Source organism: Bufo bufo, chromosome 5 (genome assembly GCF_905171765.1).
Source record: "Bufo bufo chromosome 5, aBufBuf1.1, whole genome shotgun sequence".
NCBI classification, from domain to species: Eukaryota; Metazoa; Chordata; class Amphibia; order Anura; family Bufonidae; genus Bufo; species Bufo bufo.
This window is the reverse complement of record NC_053393.1, coordinates 267,901,713-267,925,566: the sequence shown is the minus strand read 5'-3', so window position 1 is coordinate 267,925,566 and position 23,854 is coordinate 267,901,713. Positions and strand designations below refer to the sequence as shown.

General features: G+C 43.6%; 1 protein-coding gene across 2 annotated transcripts in view; it reads right to left on the bottom strand.

Annotated features, from left to right (window-relative positions):
• The window catches only part of SLC9A3 (solute carrier family 9 member A3), a 481,978-nt gene extending 464,837 nt beyond the window's left edge, over window positions 1–17,141 (bottom strand). For both annotated transcript variants that reach the window (XM_040433112.1, XM_040433113.1), the window contains exon 1: window positions 16,718–17,141. In XM_040433112.1, coding sequence (XP_040289046.1) covers window positions 16,718–16,955 — 238 coding nt within the window. In that variant the 5' untranslated portion in view covers window positions 16,956–17,141. The remainder of the gene's footprint in view (window positions 1–16,717) is intronic.
• Window positions 17,142–23,854: the final 6,713 nt, after the last annotated feature.

The window sequence follows — 23,854 nt, the reverse complement described above, 5'->3', positions numbered from 1 at the left end:
GGATCAGAGCTATCCATGGATGTATACATTATGGGGATATCTGGGGTTTTGAGGTGTGTGACAGAACCATCTGTCTTTGGAATTGTATTGTATGTTATGTGAGGGTACCCAGATAGCTAATTTTATTGTATTTGTGTAGTCTGAGTGCCATTCACCTAATAATATGCACTCAGACTTGAGCTATCTGGGGATATGTTAAATGTCTGTGTTTACTGTAAGGGTTGTGACACTGTATGTTTAAATGGTGATTTCTGTCCTGTTGTCCCTACATGTGTATTGGCAATTTCCCTTTGTCCTGAGAGATAATTGAATTACTCCTCGGGTGTCTCCAGGGCAGAGAGGAGGAAACCATGATGCATTGTGGGGATGTATTGTGTCTGTGTATCCTGAATTGCTGCATATCTGTCCTGTGTCACAGTCTTCCATCTGGTCCCCTAGGGGAGTGTCCACCAGGTGGGGACCTGCATAAATACAGGCGGGTAGCCCTCAATAAAGAGTTCCTGTTTTACACTCAACATAGAGCCTCGTCTAATGTGTGTGGGGATTGCTATACGTGTATACTCCCCTGGCTATTACTCCTAGATATTGTAAGAGCTGTTCCTGTTCCTGGTTCGTGTGGTGGTATCGGTGTCAAGTGGAGTGGTTGGAGTCCTCGGGAGGCACTGGGAGCAACTATCAACGGAGGTACCCAGTCAGGGTGCTAGGAGATCCATTACATTGGTGGCAAGCGGTGGGATCGTTCCCACAGCCAGAAGGACAGCTACAGGAGACACCATACCATGGATTTTACAATTTGAGGGCATCGCATGTCCTAGTACAGCGACCCTGACAGCACCAGAATGGAAACAGCAGTGGAGTACGATGAGGGTGTCATTGATGACCGAGATGCAGTCCGCAAAGGCATATGGTACCAGGTACTGGGTATTGTGGAGTATATGCGGGACGAGAGACTCCCCACGGAAGACCAGCGGTTGCAGAAGCGAGTAGCCCTGCGGATGCCCTTCCTGGGAGAGCAGCCCCGGGAGGAATGGGTAAAGGAATCGGAACTCCTAGCATGGCAGGAGCTGTGGCTTTAAGATGCCTACCAGGCGCTCTGGTGGTATGGGGCACAGTACCTACCCAGGACAGCTGAGCATGACAAGCCGGAGGGAGTGGAGTTTGATGGTCCTGGCTTGTTATGGGATACTTTTTCAGAGCTGGAGTTTGGGAGCCCTACACAAGCCCGGTTCAGGGACCTCTTTGAGTGGCGGGAGAGCAGGTATGACTGGGACGACACTCATGAGATTGAGCAGGACCTGGTCCACCTGGTGACCCGGGAGATGGAGCTGGAACAGGGCTACCAGCAGCTGTTCCACTCCAGTGAGAAGGCTCAGCAGGAGAGCAGAGTGACAGACCCAGAGCCAGACCTCTTCAGCTGGGAAGATATTGTGGAGTTTTTCTGGGAAGAACCCCAGGGTGTGGGTGGAGATGGGACCGAGGTCTTTCCACTGGTCCTGCAGGGAATTGGGAGCCCAGTCTCCATTCCCCAGCGGCAGGCTGAGTTACAGGGGGCAGAGACAGTCGGTCCTGTCCCCCAGCGGCAATGTGATTTATTAGGAATTGGGAGCCCAGTCTCCATTCCCCAGCGGCAGGCGGAGTTACAGGGGGCAGAGACAGTCGGTCCTGTCCCCCAGCGGCAGAGTGTCCAGCAGGGAATAGAGAGCCCAGTCTCCTTTCCCCAGCAGCAGGACACTGTACTAGGAGCGGAGATGGTCGGTTGCCCTCCCCAGCGGCTGGAAGTATGTATGGGAGAGGAGCTCGTTACCCCCTCTCCCCAGCGGCAGCTTAACGCACCAGGGGGAGACAGTAAGCCCCACAACAGTGCAGATGGGACCGTGGTCTCTGCACTTACAGCACAGGGGGTAGGGACAGTCGGTCATGTCCCCCAGCAACAGGGCTGTTTAGCCAAAGGGGAGACAGTCGGTCTCCCCCTCCAACAACCAGACTTCAACCAGGCTTCTTCCGTGGTAGCGCTGGCACCAGGGCAGAGTACCGATGATCCCTGCCCACAAAGCAACCTCCACTCCAAGCCAGGGAGCAACACAGAGACCGGGAGTACCAGCTACCAATATAACCTTGGTGGACTCACTGGACAGAGACAGGCTACCAAATTCAACAGGTCCAGTATTTGGTTGTGGGTGGGCTGCCAGACTAACTCAGGTACCGATCGGCATGAGGTCAGGTACCTGGTTAGTCTTCCCTGGGAGGGGGAGATGTGTGGTGAAAATAACCTCGCCACTGGGTTTTGGAGGGGCCTGTTTACCAGCCTCCTGCCTCAGGATTATGGCCCATACTAACTTTAAAGGAGAAGACAGACCGGCCGCACAGCTTAAATCTGTGGAACTGTTTTGGGCAGGAAAGCCATGATTGCTGTTGGCCAAATGTGACTTCCATGGAATTCGGGAACCCCTGCTCGGATGTTGTTCACCCAGATCAGAGCTATCCATGGATGTATACATTATGGGGATATCTGGGGTTTTGAGGTGTGTGACAGAACCATCTGTCTTTGGAATTGTATTGTATGTTATGTGAGGGTACCCAGATAGCTAATTTTATTGTATTCGTGTAGTCTGAGTGCCATTCACCTAATAATATGCACTCAGACTTGAGCTATCTGGGGATATGTTAAATGTCTGTGTTTACTGTAAGGGTTGTGACATTGTATGTTTAAATTGTGATTTCTGTCCTGTTGTCCCTACATGTGTATTGGTAATTTCCCTTTGTCCTGAGAGATAATTGAATTACTCCTCGGGTGTCTCCAGGGCAGAGAGGAGGAAACCATGATGCATTGTGGGGATGTATTGTGTCTGTGTATCCTGAATTGCTGCATATCTGTCCTGTGTCACAGTCTTCCATCTGGTCCCCTAGGGAAGTGTCCACCAGGTGGGGACCTGCATAGATACGGGCGGGTAGCCCTCAATAAAGAGTTCCTGTTTTACACTCAACATAGAGCCTCGTCTCATGTGTGTGGGGATTGCTATACGTGTATACTCCCCTGGCTATTACTCCTAGCTCTTGTAAGAGCTGTTCCTGTTTCGTATCGGTGTCGAGCGGAGTGCTTGGAGTCCTCGGGAGGCACTGGGAGCATCCATCAACGGAGGTACCCGGTCAGGGTGCTAGGAGATCCGTTACATTTATATCATGGGTAAACCTGATATATACGGAAATTTCAGCAAAAGTGATATTAAATGGGGAATATTCTGATAATATACATATTCGCAGGGGGGTTAGACAGGGATGCCCCCTTTCCCCTTTGCTTTTTTCTATAGCCATAGCTATCAGGCAAGATGAAGCAATTGAGGGGTTCAGGTTCGGTGAGTACGAGGAAAGAATTGCCTTATATTCGGATGACATTATGCTGTTTGTAGGTTCACATAGATTATTGGTCAAGATCTTTCAGGTGTTTAACCAATATGGCAAATATTCCGGGCTTAAAGGGACACTGACAGGCCAAATCAGCATATATAGCTATATATATGACATTACAGGTCTTATACAATCTATTAAAAGCATCTACGTATCCCCCCTGTCCACCTTATAAATACCGAAATATAAAGTTTTATAACCTGCCTGTCTCGTCACCAATCTGCCCAAGGTGCGGAGTTTCATCTCAAAATGCGCCCAGCCAGCCGCTCCCAACTGCCGTTCTGAAGCCCCGCCCAGCTCATCAATATTTACTTCGCTGGGCGGCGGCTACAACTCTCCCCAGTCACGATCCTGCGCATGGGCAGATTTGACATGAACCATGCCAGGAGGATTCAATTGCCCATGTGCAGGATCGTGACTGGGGAAAGTTGTAGCCGCCGCCCAGCGAAGTGAATATTGATGAGCTGGGCGGGGCTTCAGAACGGCAGTTGGGAGCGGCTGGCTGGGCGCATTTTAAGATGAAACGCCGCCCCTTGGGCAGATTGGTGACGAGACAGGCAGGTTATAAAACTTTATATTTCGGTATTTAGAAGGTGGACAGGGGGGATACTTAGATGCTTTTAATAGACTATATAAGACCTGTAATGTCATATATATAACTATATATGCTGATTTGGCCTGTCACTGTCCCTTTAAGATAAATTGGTCTAAATCACCTGTGTCCCGATTGATCCTCTGAAAAATTTCATCCCAGGAGCACTGGAAATTAAGAAGTTCAATCAACCCGTTAAATATCTAGGTATTCAAATAACCCCAAACCCCAAGGATTATGTCCAATTGAATGTGACCCCCAAAATACAGGAAATTAAGAAAAAAAATAGATGTATGGAAAAGACTACATGTTTCGATGGCAGGTCGTATCTCCTTGGTGAAAATGTGTTTGCTACCATCCCTTAACTATGTTTTGTAGAACTCACCGATATAACAATCCCAAATAATAACTAGCCTCTTAATGGATTTGATATGGAGAGAGAAAAAACCAAGGATAAAAGCACAAATATTGTGTATCCATGAGAGGGAGGGCGGATTATCAGTTCCAGATGTGGAACTTTATTTTATTTACGGCCATATAAAAAATATGATAATGTGGACTAATACGCAAAGATAAAAGTCCATGATTGTAGGAATAAATGAAAGGCTAGATAATTGTACTATCTTTCAATTAATAGAAGCTGGGATTTTGGGACAACAGGGCGGTAGTAAGATACCGCTCTTTAAGCTGATGGATACGATTTGGAAGCAAGCAAGAGAACTGTGGAACCAGATTGGACCCCATGTTGACACCATATTGTGGGGAAACACCCACTTTACAGAATTGAAGTTAATCGAACAGAAAATCTGGTGGAAACATGGAGTTTACAAACTGGGTCAGATATGGAGACAGGGGGATATAATCGCATATGAAGACCTCAAAAAGGAGTATGAACTGGGCAAAATAGAATTGAGAATTAACGGCAGGGGGAAACTAATTTCTAAAATATACGAATGTCTGTTACCTCAAAAGACTAAGAAAAGAGCAATTACTAGCTTAATGCACAAATGGCGAGATGTCATAAACCCCCAGCAAGAAGAGCTCTGGGAATTGGCAATACAGGAAAAAAAAAATAGGGTTTCAAAGAAGTTTTCCTATAGGATTACCCAATTTCATATATTATACCGTCTCTACTACTCTCCTAAGATACTAATAAAGTATTATAAACCTAAAGTGTTTAGTTGTTTAAAATGTGGGGAGGTAGGGGTGGATGATGTCCATATACTCTGGACATGTATAAAGACTCAAGAGTTCTGGGGAAAGGTTAAGGACAGAATAGAGCAATACCATTGGTTTGAAGTCCCCAGTAAATTTGAGATATGTGTATTGGGGGTGATGGATAAAACGGACACCCCACAACACCAAGAAATAACATCCAAACTCCTTTTTCAAGCAAGGAAATGTATTGGGGAGGTAGTGCTGTTCCCACGGTTAGGGAATAGGAGAGGCTTACTAGAACTTTACTTGCCAGAGAAGAATTTCACCTGGTAAATATTAAGAAAAAAAAATAGATTTGTTAAATTATGGCAGAAATGGGTATTACAGTGATTTTCTCGGAGATGATGGGTATTATGGTTTGGGAGGCAGGGATGAGAGAAAGAGCTTTTTTTTTTTTCTTTTGTTGCGAGCAGACAGTGAATAAGGAAATTGGGTGTGGGGGTTATACATTGTTATGAAATTAAATGTTTGTTATAATACTTTTTGTATGATGTAAAAAATATATAATAAAGATTATAAAGGGGAAAAAAAAAGGAATGTGGGCACTACAGAGGGAACTGTAAGGTGAACTACAAGGAGGAAGCTCTATAGAGGTGCTAAAGAGTTGCCTTATTACTACTGGGTGCACTATGGTGGGCTTTAATATTTACCACAATATAGGAGAACTATTAATGGGCTCACTTGGGGAGTATTATCATTATTGAGGGCACTGTTACTAAGTGTGCACAGTGGGAATTATTGGGATTGGTGAGACTTTTATATTTCTATAGGGGGACTAATCTGTATAGCAGAATAATTTCAGCGGTATAGTGTTTGGGGGCATTGGGGAGCACAGAGGGTACAGTATTGGAGTTAGCAGCAGGATGACAATGTTGTGGCACCAGGGTCGGAAGGATAATGATAGAAAAGTGCTGAACGTCTGTGTAATCTTATGCGTGTGTCAAACTCTACAGAGACGAGACATTACTGAAAGACATTGCCTGGGCCGAATAGAGAAGATGAAAGAGAATGTCTACATCAGAGAAGACGTTGCCTGTGAGGCACTGGATGTTAGAGGTATCTGGTGCTGTATAGTTCTGTATGTGTCCTAGTGACCATATAGCAAGTAAAGTGTCTTCAGTGCTTGAGAGTGTGGGAGTCGGGGGGCGAGTTACAGAATTGGGTCATATGCACGAGGGCTCAAGCCCCAGATCTTTTGAGATCCTAGCAACACCCCTGATGTATGATATGGTCATCATTTTCTGAGAACGCAAAACATATGGAGGGAGATTTATCATACTGGTGTAAAGTAGAACTGGCTTAGTTGCCTATTTTTGACAGCTCCTTTGGAAAATGAAAGGTTGAATCTGATTGGTTGCTATGGACAACTAAGCCAGTTCTGCTTTATACCAGTTTGATAAATGACTCCCACTGTGTATAAAAATATAACCTAATAATACACACAACCACCTTCATGCAGGTTTGAATCAATGATTATTAACAAAAGTTGAACAAAAGTTCAAATTTAAGACTAAAATGTACTCCTTAGGCCTCATGCACACGACCGTTTCGTTTTTTGCGATCCACAAACCGCGGATCGGCAAAAAAGGGAAGCCGCCCTTTTTTCTTTGTAGAAATGCCTATTCTTGTCTGCAAAACGGACAAGAATCGGACATGCTATATTTTTTTTGCAGGGCCACGGAACAGAGCAATAGATGCGGACAGCATACGGAGTGCTGTCCGTATCTTTTGCGGCCACATTAAAGTGAATGGGTCCGCACCCGAGCCGCAAAAAATGTGGCTCGGATGTGGACCACTACAATGGCTGTGTGCATGAGGCCCAATGCAAATAAATGATAGTCTGCATAGTCTTTGAGGAGTTCTTACATACAACACGTCTACATTCACTGCTGCATGTTTTAAAGAAATGCAAAAACTGCATGAATGCACCAACCAACTTTTATGCAATTATTGAAAAGTTCTGCGGTTTTTACTACATGACAAATCCCTGACCTTCATATAATGCATTAACTAAGGACACTTTCAGACTGGTATAATATGGGCACTTTAGTACTCCCGTATTATGGACACAGTACATGACCCTCCTGTAGTTCATCAGAAAATGAGTTAGGGCTCATGCACACGAACTTATTTTCTTTCCGTGTCCGTTCTGTTTTTTTTGCGGATCGTATGTGAAACCATTCCTTTCAATGGGTCCAATAAAAAAAAAACGGAAGTTACTACGTGTGCATTCCGTTTTCGTATGTCCGTATTTCCGTTCGGCAAAATAATAGAACATGTCCTATTATTGTCCGCATTACAGACAAGGATAGTACTGTTCTATCAGGGGCCAGCTGTTCCGTTCTGCAAAATACGGAATGCACACGGACGTCATCTGTAATTTTTGCGGATCCGTTTTTTGCGGACTGCAAAATACATACTGTCGTGTGCATGAGGCCCTACAGTGCTATACCCCTAGTTCTGATGAACCACAGGAGGTCTGGGTGTTGCATCCATAATATGGATGAAAAAAAAAAATCACAGTAATACACCCCTCAACAATACTGTTTAAAAAATATATATATATGGTAAATGAAAATGATCATTTATAGTGACAGTCAGTGAGTGAAAATGTATTTTCTGACTGATGAAAATCTTTTCAATCTGTCAGAGATATATTAGAGATTCCTCTGTAGTGATAATCGTTATCACTGTTACTGCAGGATGTAATGGGTAATGCTAGAGAAGTCTGTATTTTACTCTATAGACCGTGTACAGGCAGGATAGGGGCAGTGTAAAATGTAAAGTTTATTGATGTATGTGTTTGGGGTGTGGTTGGTGCAACTTGAGAGCTGTGATCTGGACGCTGGTAATTGTCTGGGTCATGGCTTTATAAAATGATCATCATCACAATCCTTTTCTGTTAAAAAAAAAAAAAAAAGACCTCTCTCATAAGTCACAATCAGTGAGAAAGTATGCTTAGTATGATAGGGGAGAGAGGTAGATAACATACACAAATGTCCATGTTATCCTTCTCCTGGGGACATTTACAGTAAGGGCTTGTTCACACGACCGTGCCGTTTTTTGCGGTCCGCAAATTGTGGATCCGCAAAAAATGGATGCCACCCATGTGCCTTCCGCAATTTGCGGAACGGAACAGGAGACCCATTATAGAAATGCCTATTCTTGTCTGCAAAACGGACAAGAACAAGACAGGGCCACGGAACATAGCAATGGATGCGGACAGCACACAGAGTGCTGTACGCATCTTTTGCGGACCCATTCAAATGAATGGTTCCGTATGCGGAACGCATAAAACAGTCCATATACGGAATGCAAAATACGTTTGTGTGAACAAGCCCTTACACAGAGAAAAGAGAAAGCTCTGTGGTTATCTCTCCTCTAAGCAGCCTGTCAGAACTCCCCCACTGCCCCCCCTCCTCATCCACATTGGCTGACATGTTAGATGGCTCAAGGCATGGTGGCCTGCTTTCTGCTGGCATATCTCGGGCTGTGATTCATGCCAATACTAAGATCGAAGCTCTAGCCATGATAAATTGTGAGTTAGAACACTTAGGCCCCTTTCACACGGGCGAGTATTCTACACGGGTGCAATGCGTGATGTGAACGCATTGCACCCGCACTGAATCCATTCATTTCTATGGGGCTGTGCACATGAGCTGTGATTTTTAAGCATCACTTGTGCGTTGCGTGAAAATCACAGCATGCTCTATGTTCAGCGTTTTTCACGCAACGCAGGCACCATAGAAGTTAATGGGGCCGCGTGAAAGCAAGCAAGTGCGGATGCGGTGCGATTTTCACGCATGGTTGCTAGGTGATGATCAGGCTGGGGACCCGATCTGTATTATTTTCCCTTATAACATGGTTATAAGGGAAAATAATAGCATTCTGAATACAGAATGCAAAGTAAAATAGTGATGGAGGGGTTAAAAATAAAAAAAATTAACTCACCGAGTCCACTTGATTGCGTAGTTGCGGATCTCTGTCTTCTTCTGTAATGTTGAGCTACCGGCTAAGGACCTGTGGTGACGTCACATCACATGGTCCAATCACATGGTCCCTCACCCTGGTGATGAACCATGTGATTGGACCATGTGATGAGCACAGTGACGTCACCACAGGTCTTTTGCCAGGTCCTGAAGATAGAACAGAGACTGGCAGCTATGGAGCAGGTAAGTTAACTTTTTTTTTTTTTAACCCCTCCATCCCTAATTTACTTTGCATTCTGTATTAAGAATTCTATTATTTTCCCTTATAACCATGTTATAAGGGAAAATAATAAAATCTACACAACACCTAACCCAAACCTGAACTTCAGTGATGAAGTCCGGGTTTGGGTCTGGGTACCAAACATGGCGATTTTTCTCACGTGCGTACAAAACACATTAAACCACTTTGCACTCGCGCGGAAAAATCGCACATTTTACCGCAACGCACCCGCATCTTATCGGGCCCTCACACACCACGCTCGTGTGAAAGAGGCCTTAGAATTTGGGTTGGGAATGAAAGCTGGAGGTATATGCAGTTTTCACTGGGACTGTTTTCTTTGTGCTCTAACTCATGATATATAGTGACCAGAATTTCAATCTTGGTCTTCTTTTAAAGCTAAAAATGTCAGATTTGAAACAAGATTGGCAGGTCAATTTAATGCTAAGATCACTGCAATTTAAATTTGCCAAAAACTGCTCCAGTTATGATGTACTACAAGACCATGGCATCATGTCCTTTTGTGTTTTGAACGACCTCCCTCTCCTACAGGCCTAGGAACAAATTTACATATGAGGGCACACAAATCCTTGAATGTAAAGTTGTGAACAAGTATTTATTACAAGATGTTATGTGTTTATTTTTGTATTTATTTATCTGGGATATGTGGTTGTTTGTGTTATGCTAATTACTATCAAGACAATAATAAGATATTTTGTCTAGCAGCTATAGTGATCTTACTATTAATTAGCATACAGTATATTGTGTTTCCGTATTTCCGCTTTTCCTTTCCGTTCAAAGATAGAATATGTCCTATTATTGTCCGCATAATGGACAAGGATAGTGCTGTTCTATTAGGAGCCAGTTGTTCCCTTCCGTAAAAAATGGAATGCACACGGACGTCATCCGTATTTTTTGCGGATCCGTTTTTGGGGACCGCAAAATACTGAAAAATCCATACGGTCGTGTGCAAAAGGTCTTACCCTGATTCTGCGGTTTACAGAAACGCCCCACCTGTGGTCGTAAACTGATGCAAGGGCACACGCAGGGCGCAGAAGAAAAGGAGCACAATATGGTTTTTGGAAGGCAGATTTTGCAAGACTGGTTTTTCGATGCCATGTCCTATTTGAAGCCCCCCTGATGCACCCTTACAGTAGGAACTCCCAAAAAGTGACCCCATTTTGAAAACTAGGGGATAAGGTGATAGTTTTATTGGTACTGTTTTGGGGTACATGTGATTTTTAATTGCTCGGTTTTATTGGTACTGTTTTGGGGTACATGTGATTTTTAATTGCTCTATATTACGTTTTTTGTGAGGCAAGGTAACCAATTTTTTTTTGTTTTGGCACCATTTTTATTTTTTACAAGATTCATCTAATAGGGTAAATTATGTGCTATTTTTATAGAGCAGGTTGTTACCTATGCAGTGATATCAAATATGTCTACTTTCTTTGTTTTACATAATAAAGCATTTTTGAAAAACACGTCACAAAATTTTGCTATGCATAAGTATGCCTAAATGAATTAAGCACTTGGAAAGCATTGAATAATTTTGAACAGAATGAGTTTTAGGCCTCTTTCACACTACCGTTTTTTTTCGTTTTGCGGGCCGTTTTTTGCGTTCCATATACGGTCCGTATACGGAACTATTCATTTCAATGGTTCCGCAAAATAAAAGAAATGTACTCCGTATGCATTCCGTTTCCTTATTTCTGTTTTTCCGTTCCGTTGAAAGATAGAACATGTCCTGTTATTGCACGCAAATCACGTTCCGTAGCTCCATTCAAGTCAATGGGTCCGCCAAAAAAACGGAACACATACGGAAATGCATGCGTATGTCTTCTGTATCCGTTCCGTTTTTGCGGAACCATCTATTGAAAATGTTATGCCCAGCTCAATTTTTTCTATGAAATTACTGTATACTGTATATGCCATACGGAAAAACGGAACGGAAACACAATGGAAACAAAAAACGGAACAACGGATCAGTGAAAACACTGAAATAGCCATACGGTAGTGTGAAAGAGGCCTTACTCCAACAATTACCTGATTTACATCAAAGTTTGCGTAGTAAACAGTGTATGAAAATGTAATGGAATAACAACATTTCAAAAAGTCTAGTTTTTCAGTTTAAAAGTCTTACTTGAGCAAGGCCCAGTACTGTTAAAAGTGCTTCAGGCATCTGCTTTTGCGTTTGTGAACGGCTATAAGGCTGATCACATACATTTTCACTTTCAGATGCCGTGGTCAAATGTGACCACGGCATCTGCGCAGTCCGGAAGCGGAAGTCGCGCACTTCCGCTCTGGTAACAGCATTCCCCGTCTGAGATCAGGGAACCTGTTACATTGATCTAATAGGCTGAAGCCTCAAGCAGGCTTCGGTGCCTATTAGATGACTATACCAATACAGGCCACTAGCTAGCATCATTGTATTGGTATAGTGCAAATGAAGTGTTTAATGGTGTCTAATGATTGCCAGTTATTGTCATCAAAGCTGAAAATTTAAAAAAGTTCAAATCACCCCCTTTCCTTAAAATATAAATACTTAAACAATAAAAAAATAAACATCATGGGTATCGCCACGTGCTAAAGTGCCCATACTATTAAAATATAACAATATTACTGGCGTATACGGAAAATGGCGTAACGGGAAAAAATATAAAAACAGCCAACTTGCCATTTTTTTGTCACTTCAACTATCCAATAATTTTTTTATAAAAAGTGATCAAAAAGTCGCACACTTCAAATTGGTATCACTGAAAAGAACAGATCGTCCCGCAAAAGATGAGCTCTCACACCGCTCCGTACTACAAAAAAGTTATTGGGGTCAGAATATGGTTCGAAAAAAAATAAAAAAATCCTAAAAAAGGTTTTTAAAAAAGATGTCAGTATTAAAACGCAAAAATTATACAAGTGTGGTATTGTTGTAATCTTACTGACCTGGAGAATGAAGATAACAGGTACATTTTGCCACATAGTGTACAGTGTAAAAAAAAATTATAAATAAAAACCTTAATCAGAATTGCATTTTTTCCCAATTCTACCCCATTTGGAATTTTTTTTCCCACTTCCTACTACATGGTATGCAATTGTAAATGGTGCCATTAGAAAGTACAACTTGTCCCGCAAAAAATAAGCCCTCATAAGGCTATGTAAATGGAAAACTAAAAAAGTTAGTACTATGGTAAGGCGGGGAGTGAAAAACGAAAACGCAAAAATGGAAAATACCAGGGTCCTTAAGGGGTTAAAATCTAGACGTGTCATATAGAAAAGTTCATATTTGGAATCGGCGCACTTATTTTAGTATAAATCACATAATTTTCTCTCAGTAGCAAAATCATTGTTGCTCGGTGACACTTTATGAGGCAAGGTGACCAAAAAATTGGTTGTTTTGGAACAGTTTTTATTTATTTATTTTTACAGCATTCACCTGGGGGGTTAGGTCATGTGATATTTTTATAGAGCAGATCATTACGGATGTGGCAATACCCATCATGTTTACTTTTTCTTATTTATTTAAGTTTTACACAATAGAATTTTTGAAATAAAAAAAATTATGTTTTAGTGTCTCCGTGTTCTAAGAGCTATATATATATATATATATATATATATATATATTATTATTATTATAATTTTTTTCTTATGTAGGGGCTCATTTCTTGTGGGATGAGGGGGTTTTATTGGTACCATTTTGTGGGCCTTTTTGATCGCTTGGTGTTGCACTTTTTGTGATGTAAGGTGACAAAAATGGCTTTTTTTTTTACACAGTTTTAATTTTTTTATGGTGCTTATTGGACGGGGTGGATCATGTGATATATTTATAGATATTTATAGATATATATATAGAGCTGGTCGGTACAGATGCAGTGATACCTAATATGTGTATTTTATTTATTTATTTTTCATTTTTTAATCTCTTATAAATGAGCGAATATATGAATAGGCAATTTTATTTTTAATTGACATTTTTATTTATTTTTTATTTTTAACTTTTTTTATGTTCACACTTTTTTATCAAGTCACACTTGGATCTTGAAGATCCAGTGGCGCTGATGGCTGTACTATACTTTGCAATGCTCTTGCATTGCAAAGTATAGTACTATCAGTTTTAGGATACATGCACATGAACGTTGTTTGTTTCCGTGTCCGTTCCGTTTTTTTTTGTGGATAGGATGCAGACCCATTCATTTCAATGGGTCCGCAGAGTATGCAGACAGCACACCGTGTACTGTCCGCATCAGTATATCCATTCCGTAGCCCCGCAAAAAAAATAGAGCATGTCCTATTCTTGTCCGTTTTAGGCATTGTTACATTGGATCTGCAATTTGTGGACTATAAAACACATACGGTCGTGTGCATGTAGCCTTACACTGATCGATGGCAACACTTGACGCCTTTGCAAGGCGTCCGGTTGCCATGGAAACCATGGGGCTGCTGCCATCGCACGATGGTTGAGAAAGGGAGCACCCTCCCTCTGTTAACCCCTTGGATGCTGCTGAGAGCGGCATCTAAGGGGTCACAGCAGAGTGTCAGCATACAGCCGACACTCGCTGCTGATGGTGGCGGCTCAGGAACATATACAGCAGCGGCACTGTACAAGGGGGCACAGATGAGGGCTGGGGGGGACACAGATGGGCAGGGGACATGGATGAGGGCAGAGGCCAGGGATGGGGGTAGGCGGGCACAGTTGCCAGCAAATACACAGTGCACGGCCGGCAAAGCTGGAGGCAGGGCGCACAGAAGGGGGCACAGATTGGGGCAGGGGGCTCACATATTGGGGGCACAGATTGGGGGCACGGAGGATATTGTACCTGATTTCAGGCTCTGATCTGTAGAGTGCAGATCAGAGCCTGAAACCGGCATTTTAACACTGCCGTACACCAATTGGTTAGTCTGCATAGACTAACCAATTGGAGCGAACGCCGACAAGGGACCACTCTGATTGGTCCCTTGCTGGCATTACTGGACTGTATGCTGTCCGTTACAGCAGCAGTGCAGGGGCAAAAGCTTTAATTCAAGTGCTTTGCAGCGCTTGGATTAAAGAGGTGCCATAACGTTTATATACATGCTAGCTGCACGGGACATGTGTAATTAGCACGTATATAGCGGTATGGTGTGTTGGTTCCACATGCATGCTGGGTCCACTCTGGCTTTTTCCATGGTAAAAGGCAGAGTGGATCCAGCAAGCATGTGGAACCAACACTTCCTGAACTTTATGGCGGCCATTATGGCGTATAACAGGTAGTATTTAGTGTTAGGTTCCCGTCTTACAGAGATCGCCTTGACGTTTGGCAGACGGGCCCAAATGGTTTTGTACAAAATGCATTTGCCAAGCATCTCACTTTATAAGCGTAGCATTAGCACCTGAATATTTTTTTTTTATAACTATGCCATTATTGTACTTTATTTGATTTGCAGAGTGCTGTTGCATGATCTTAGTGCTCATGCACACAGCCATATTATTGCTCATAAGATGTCAGAAGTGTATACGTCCTTTACTGTAAAAATATATGTCTCTGAATTTGATACAGAGGCATACAGAATCCATACATTTTCTTCTGGAAAATCATTGCATGTTCTTATGAACTTTTCAGCATGTCTAGGGGAGAATATCTCACTACATAGAGAGTTCAATGAAACTTGTACAGCAGTGCATGGAGCCTGTATGACACTGCTGTATGAACTCCATTCTAGTGATTAAATCTATGTCTCCAAAATGTTCCTTCAGCCAGATATTGAGGCAAAGACGATGAGGCATGATGGATTTAACATAACAAGTTCTATCCTTTGTTCTTGTGAGAGATAAGCCAATGCAGGGTGGCTTATGCCACTCTCCCTATTGGAATAAACATTCTCACTCATTCAAGCTTTATGTTGCAGTCAGGACAAATGGCTGTTGGTGGACAGCTAGTTTATATGTATGTCTGGCTTAGCATAGGGTACATGGTGACCTCTGGCTTCATGACATAAGATTGCAATATTGCGCTGTACATTATAACTAGTGATAGTAAATGAGGTTGCATTGCAACCAACAAGTTCCTGTGACAGTTGGCAGACATTCAGAACTGCTCGATGTCCACGAGTCCACATTCGCAATCTTTAGCTGGACACAGCAATCTTATGTCATGCAGTGAGCTACTTTCACACCTGCGTTCAGGTGTCCGCTCGTGAGCTCCGTTTGAAGGGGCTCACGAGCGGCCCTGAATGCAGCCGTCCGGCCCTAATGCATTCTCAGTGGAGGCGGATCCACTGAGAATGCATCCGCCTGCCAGCGCTCAGCCTCCGCTCAGTGAGCGGACACCTGAACGCTGCTTGCAGTGGAGGCGAGTGGATCCGTCCAGACTTATAATGGAAGTCAATGGGGACGGATCCGCTTGAAGATGACACTATATGGCTCAATCTTCAAGCGGATCCGTCCCCTATTGACTTTCAATGTAAAGTCTGAACGGATCCGCTCAGGCTACTTTCACACTTCGAAATTTTTCTAAGTTATAATGCAGACGGATCCGTTCTGAACGGATGCAAACGTCTGCATTATAGGAGGGAATCCGTCTGATGAAACATCAGACGGATCCGCTCCGAACGCTAGTGTGAAAGTAGCCGTCGCCATAAAGCTTAACAGTGTGTTAATATGTGTCAAATGTGTCCAATGCATCAAAAAAAAATCTGTCAAAATATATGCATATAGTGCAGAAGCAACCCCATTTAGATGTGTGGAATAGACTTTTCTACAACAAATCTGCCACATGTGAACAATGAAAGGCAATGTTTCTGATGTTTTTCTGTAATGGGCGAACGTTCATCTTTAAATACATTACAAGGTTTGTTCGCAAGTCAAATTGCACCAAAAATATTTTCCAGGATATGAATGATTTATTAAATAGAAAATTGTATAGTGGGAAATATTGTAATATTTCCATTACCCCAAAAATATAGTAAATTAAATGCTCCAACTGTAAAGAAGAGCTAGAACAATTTTGAAGTAAAAGATCAGCATACTGCCCAACAGAGCAGACATTCAAAAGAGCTTCATTCAGCACCATCTATATAAACTAAGTATAGATACAGATGTAACAATGCTGGTCAGTAATAACTAACCATTCTAAAATAATTTGTTTGGTTAATGATAAAGTTTTGACCACTTCACATAGGGATTATCGGATCCTGTCTGGACCTGCTGCTTGATATAGCATCATCCCAAGAATATGGGAAAACCTAAAAGCGGCCAAAACGCTTAAAGCTTATAAAATGGCTAATAAAAGATGTAATTAAGGGGTTTCCAGAAATAGGACTTACCGATTTTAGCTAGACTTGCCACAAGAATCCATAAAGCGATAATGTAAGGCTCTTGAACATGATGCCATTTAAATGTGACAATCTGGAGACTAGTAGGTACTTCTGGAGTGTGTCCACCGCCACCACCATCAGAGGATCTTCCACTTTTGTGGTCTTTGTCCTGTAGCGCTGCACTGATCAATGGATAAGCTAAACATATAGCCAAAGAAACAGCAATATTCTTCATGGTTCTAGCCATTGAATGGAGCAAGAAGATCTCACTTGAGATATACTTGGTTACCAATGGCTACCTTAGTAGGACTGTGAGACTCGTTCTGGATTAATATTAGTCCTTCACCTAGCCATTTAGCACAGGAGTCTAGGCCGTGCAATGAATCGTCTTTTATCAGTTGTGCTGGTCTTGGGTATTGCTTCTCAGGTAGCTAAGCTCCATTACAGCAGTGACACGGGGCCTGAGGTGCGGACCTGCTTTTATGCTGCCCAGGACAGGGGGCTGTTCCACCTCCTCCCTCCCACTGAGCAGGTACCGCTGATCACAAAAAGGTCAAAGCTGGAGCCCGTTCTCCTGTACCTTGTGAAACGAAACACCTTCCCGTTTACATAAGAATGTAATGTGAAGCAATGGCGTACTGTATAACCTGCATTTGTTGTTTGGCGCTTCCTTGCGCCTGATACCGAGACTTTCTCACAGCAAGGCTATAGGCGCCTTGTCCTATTGTCCATATGCATGGGCTGTTCTATCAGAAATTGATTTGCTATGAGAAATGTTTCAGTGTGTGAATGAGAATTCATTTCCTTTTCACTCCTGTTGATTGGAATCTGCACATTTCCCCCAAATGTGGCAGCAGCAAGAATACCATGAAAATGCCCTTTCCAAACGTGGTCTTACCAATATTGTTCTTAGGTTCCATGTCTATAGCTCTCTCCCTGTCAATGAAAGTAATAATAGTATGCTAAAATAATATCAATTTTATTATATCTGTATAGTTCATTCATTTTTTTCACAACACTGTGCAATAACAGGGTTATTTCACGCTGCATTTTGCAGAGTCCATGGGAGGTAGATAGCAATTTGGGAGGGTCCATAGAATATACCTCAGACAAATGCCACGGCATGGGCACATAGGTTAAGTCACTGTTGCTGATCAATCAGTGGCCTCAGTTGTGACAGTGACCGAATGTCATGTGGCCACGGAGTAGGACCGTACTGGGACCGAAAAGCAGCTTGGCCACACAAATCCCCCCCAGCACAAGTACAGTATCATCCAGTACCTAACCCAGCATGCAATACACGCCGCAGTGGATTTCCCTTTACATGGTCAGGCCCCTCACCAGTTACCTTTCAGGGCACCTGTCAGCAGAGGTTCACTTCTGAAACTGCAGACCTGTTGCATATGTGCTTTGCAGCTGAAAGCATCTGTGTTGATCCCATGTTCATATGTGCATGGATTTCTGAGAAAAATGATGTTTTAATATGTGCAAATGAGCCTCTAGGAGCAATGAGGGAGTTGTCATTATACCTAGCGGCTCAGCTCTTTCTGCAACTGCCAGGTCTGTGTAAAATAAAAAATAAAATTAAAAATCTTAAAAAATTAAAACACCAGCACAGGCCTTACTGTAGCTTCTAGTCCAAACTACAGAAATCACAAACCATATATCCTCTATATGAAACTGCCATTATAGAAATGGGAAGAAGTTTAAATAAATATATATTTTACTTGCACTTTCAGCTATTAAAAGAAATTAAAAATGTGAAAAACAGCTTTCGCTTTTTTAAATTTTCTTAGTTATAAAAAATAAAAGCAAAAAAATACTAAAATAAAAGTGACATAAAAATAAAGTCCAATGTATCACCGAAAAAAGGCACAAAAATTATTTACATAACTGAACGGAAAAAAAAGTAATGGCTTACACCTGGAAACCGGACATTTATGTTAAAACTATTAGTAATTCCCTAGATCAGTATTTCCCTGTATTAACGGATATAACAAACCGTGTGTGATCCCAGCCTTATGCCTCATTCACACGTCTGTGTCCGTGATAAATTCCGTGATAGGGTGGTCAGTGATTCATCTGTGAAGATTTCCATGAAGGATCTGTGTTTCACTGACACTGCACAGCTGAAATATTATTTTAATAGCATCTCTTCCTAATGGTCCATAAAACTGGAATGAATGCATCCGTGTTGCATCCATGTTTTACACAAACCTATAGACTATAATGGACATGTTGGATCCGTGCACTCAGGCAAAATAGACCCATGGACCATGCTAAAACACAGATGTGTTAATACTCACATTAAAATGAATGGGAACATGTGCTGTCTGTGGAGAAAACGTACAGCACATTCTGTGAATCACTGACATGTGAATGAGGCTTTATTTCTCATTCTGAGGGTAATACCACACGGCGCGGTTGTGTAGCAGTTGAGTACTGTGCAGTCGTACATGCCGCAGAGGTCTCAAATTAAACTAATGAGGACCACACCATTTAGTCAGTTTGTATGGTTAATGGACCAACGGCATCAGCAATATCGAACAGCCATTAACAATACAGACCAAATAAGGGTGCACTCGCATGCTGCAGATTTGGTTGAAAATCATTTCCATTCATTTGTATGGGTTGGCAAGCACAAGGATTTCTGCAAGCCCCAAGTGAATGAAAGTGATTTTCAGTTGCGGAAATTTCTGCAACAAAATCATCAACGTGAAAATGCCGTCCTCATTAGTTTAATTCAACAGTGACATAACTGCGTTCTGTGGTTGCACCCGAACAACCTAGCACCGCACTACTTTAAAGGAGTTGTCTCACTTCAGTAAGGGGCATTTATTATGTAGAAGTTAATACAAGCCACTTACTAATATACTGTTATTATCCATTTTGCTTCCTTTGCTGCCTGGATTAATTTTTCCATCACATTATACACTGCTCGTTTCCATGGTTACAGACCACCCTGCAATCCATCAGTGGTGGTCATGCTTGCACACTATAGGATAATAAAGCGTCAGCCTCTCTGGTGGCCGGAACCATGGGAGCACACATAGGCTAGTGCTTTTACCTATATTGTGCAAGCACGACTGCCACTGATGGATTGCAAGGTGGTCTGTAACCATAGAAACAAGCAGAATATAATGAAAAATGAATCCAGCCAGCAAAGGAAGCAAAATAGATAATAACAGTATTTTAGTAAGTGCTTGTATTAACTTTCTCTACATAATAAATGGCACTTACTGAAGTGAGGCAGGCCTTTAAGAACTGAAGATGCATGGCTGTAGCAATGAGAAATATTACTATGACCCCCAGTATTTTATTTTTAAAGGTTTCAATAGTGTCTATTTGGCCTTGAAAATGGCCAAAAATTGGACATGTCCTATTTTTTGATGGCGGCTATTCACTGTTGTGTGAATGTAGCCTAAGGCTAAGTTCACACGAACGTGTGTGATCTGTGGCCGTATTGCGGCACCGCAAATCAGTTCCGTGTGAATTCCGCATCACGGATGCGGACCCATTCACTTCAATGGGTCCGCTAATCCGGAATCGCGGAACGGCCGCACGGGACGGGACCCCTCGGGAGCACTACGGAGTGCCTCAGTGGGGTTACGTCCCGTACTTCCGTTCCGCTAAAAGATAGAACAAGTCCTAACTTTTCGCGGAACGGCAGGATCGCGGACCCATTAAAGTGAATGGGTCCGCGATCCGATGCGGCTGACCTACGGCCGGCGATCGTGCATTGCGGCCCGCTATTTGCGGGCCGCAGCACAGGCACGGGTCACACACGTTTGTGTGAACGCGGCCTAAGGCCTCATGCACACAGCTGTTGTGTGGCCATTCCATGCTTTGGGGACCGCAATTTGCGGTCCCCAATGCACGGGCCCCATCTGTGCGGCATCCGCAATGGATCCAGACCCATTCTACTTGAATAGGTCCGTGATCCGTCCGGACAGTAAATAAATAGAACAAGTTCTATTTTTTTGCGGTGCAGAGGGACGGACAGAAAAACCACGGAAGCACGCCGGAAGCATCCGTGATGTGGGGAGCACACGGCCGTGTACATGAGGCCTTATACTGTTTATGTCACTGAATTTACTGCAAGCTGTTTAACCCCTTCAGGACCTTGAGATTTTATGTTTTTGTTTTTTTTATTTTTTAGTCCCTGCCTTCCCGGAACAATACCTTTTCTATTTTCCCATTCACATGGGAATGACACAGCTGTACAATCACTTTTTGTGCAGGACATCTTGTAGTCTTTAATGGGAGTTTTAGGGATTTGTTTGCACAGAGTTCCCTATGCGGTAAAACTGACCAATACCCTTCATTATCTTGGTAACAACAATACCACATTTATATAGTTGTTCTTTTGTGGTCGTGGCTACCGAGAGAATCCCACCTGAACCTACCTAACACCTAAACGGTTAGCAGGGACACCAGAAAGAGGGCATCCCCTCCATGAGTGATGAGTGACAAGAGAAAAGGGCGGGTAGGAGGGAAAAACGCAGAACGACGTGCAAGGTGGGAGAGGCGCCGGCCGAACATTAAGGCAGCGGTGCCCCTCCCACAAATTCAGGCCAATGAATCGGCCTTTACACTTGTGGTCGTGGCTACTGAAAGAATGCACCCTACCCAGGGGCGGATTAAGTGCATGATGGGCCCGGGGCTGTCTACCCAACTTGGGCCCCTCCCTCCATTTTAGTTTAGTTTTTTTTTTTGTATAAAGAGGCTGCGGTTCTTCATGAGCGCCACAGTCTCTTCCTAGGCCATTTGACATCTTCAGACTAAAAAAAAATACCCCAAATTGGGTCCTAAACTGAAAAATTTGGTCGCCGAATTTAAAATACATATAATTGTAATAAAAAAGACATGGAGGAGAATACAGCACCACATACCTCTTACATCCAGTGACATCTCCTGTCATGTAGATCTTCTCTTTCCTCTTCTCCTCCATTTGACCCAGACCACCATGGCAAATTCTTTCAGCCACATCTCGTCTCTACAGTTTGTAACACAGACACGTTAGATTTCTCAATTTTTCCATCAACCTCCTCATCCTGGTGTCCCCACAGTGTCATCCTGCTGCCACCCCCAATACTGTGCCCGTTGTGCTCCCCAATGCCCCAGGTACTATACTGCTGAAAAAATAGTGACCCTAATAGACATAATTGGAGTCATTTATCAAACTAGTGTAAAGTAGAACTGGATTTCCAAAAGAGCTGTCAAATATGAAAGGTGGAATCTGATTGGCTGCTTTGGGCAACTAAGCTAGTTCTGCGTTACACCAGTTTGATAAATTACCCCAAATGTTCCTATAGTGTCCACAGCAGCTATAATGTCCCCTAGAGTGCCCCAAGTAATAATACCACCCTCTATTGTGCTCCAGGCAATAATCCCTGTATAGTGTCCCCAGAAATAATAGAATGGCCCCTACAGTGCCTCCCCAATAGCAACACCCCCATATAGTAATTTCCACCACACTGCCCCATATAGTAATCCCCCCATAGTAATTTGCCCCCACACAGTAATTTCCCCCAAACTGCCCCCATATAGTAGTTTGCCCCCACACTGCCCCCACATAGTAATTTCTACCACACTGCCCCCACATAGTAATTTCCCCCCACACTGCCCCCACATAGTAAATTGCCCCCACATAGCAATTTCCCCACACTGCCCCCACACAATAGTTTTCCCCACACTGCCCCCACATAGCAATTTCCCCACACTGCCCCACATAGTTATTTGCCCCCACATAGTAATTTGTCCCCACATAGAAATTACCCCACACTTCCCCCACACAATAGTTTCCCCCACACTGCCGACACATAGTAATTTGCCCCCACACTGCCCCATATAGTAATTTGCCCCCACATAGTAGTCCCTCCCATAATAATTTGCCCCCACATAGTAATTTGTCCCCCCATAGTATTACCTCCCATAATAATTTGGCCCCATACAGCCCCCACATTCCCTCCCCCATGTACTCGATGTATCTTCCCTAAGATGTCCTCCTGTGTGTGTCCCCACAACATGTCCCTCAAAGTAGGCACATGAAATAAAAAAATAAAAAATGAAAAAAAATGAAAAGCTAAATACTCATCTATGTCCAGGGCCTGGCGCTTGCTCGCAGAGGAAGGCGGGATGAGGCAGGCGCGTCACAGTGCTGCGTCCCGGCACAGGATGACGTCATCATGCACGCCTGCGCCGGGATTTCACTACCGCATAGGCCTCAGGCCTACTAGGCCTGAAGCCTATGGCGGTGATCGGCGACGGGACAGGGAGCTATGCGCTCCCGTGCCCCGCCGCAGTATGTGGGCGTTCGGGTCAGCCTTGGGCCCCCCAGCGGTGCCCGGGCCCGGGGCTGCCGACCCGAACGTCCCTATTGTAATCCTCCACTGACCCTACCCCACCTGAACCTACCTAACACCTAAACGGTTAGAGTTGTGCCGCAACCGCGACGTAGCAGGGACACCAGAAAGAGGGCAAAAAGGCACACAGAGTGACAAGAGTAATTTATTACGACATAATTAGAAGACCAAACTTTGGAAAGCCAATGACATCTCGACTTTGGGATGAGGGATGTAGCGACTAAAGCAGCAGGAGCGCCAGAGGCCCAACTTCTGGATAACGTGTGCTGGCACCTGATTTTTGGAGGCCACGGACGCTGCTCCTATATGAAATTAATGACCTGAAATCGAGGCGGGGTCGCCGCCCAGACTCCCAACCAAGGAGCGTATGTGAGACACAAACTGATGAGTGCTAAGTGGCGACACCCCAAAAGTCAACAGTGGACTATCTGGCCTGTGGCCTACCAAGGCTGCCTGCAACTGCTGAAGGACCCTGACGGGGCACCACCGGTGAGACGTGGAGAAGTAGGACACTGGGACCGGGGGACCCGTCTGAGAGGTCTTGGATGTCCTCAGTAACAACGTGAAACCCTCAAGATGCTGAACCAATTGACTAACTGTGACAAACTTACTGCTATTGGGGGGACAAGTAAACTCGCCAGGCCTCAAGAAACCGTAAAAGGCTAAATAAATAGCCTCTTTAAGCATCAAGCTGGGGGAAACCCCGAAAGGACTCTTATCCAGAACATCAGACAGGTTACGGAATAGCCTACCAGTAACGGCTTGTCTGCGTATCTGGTCT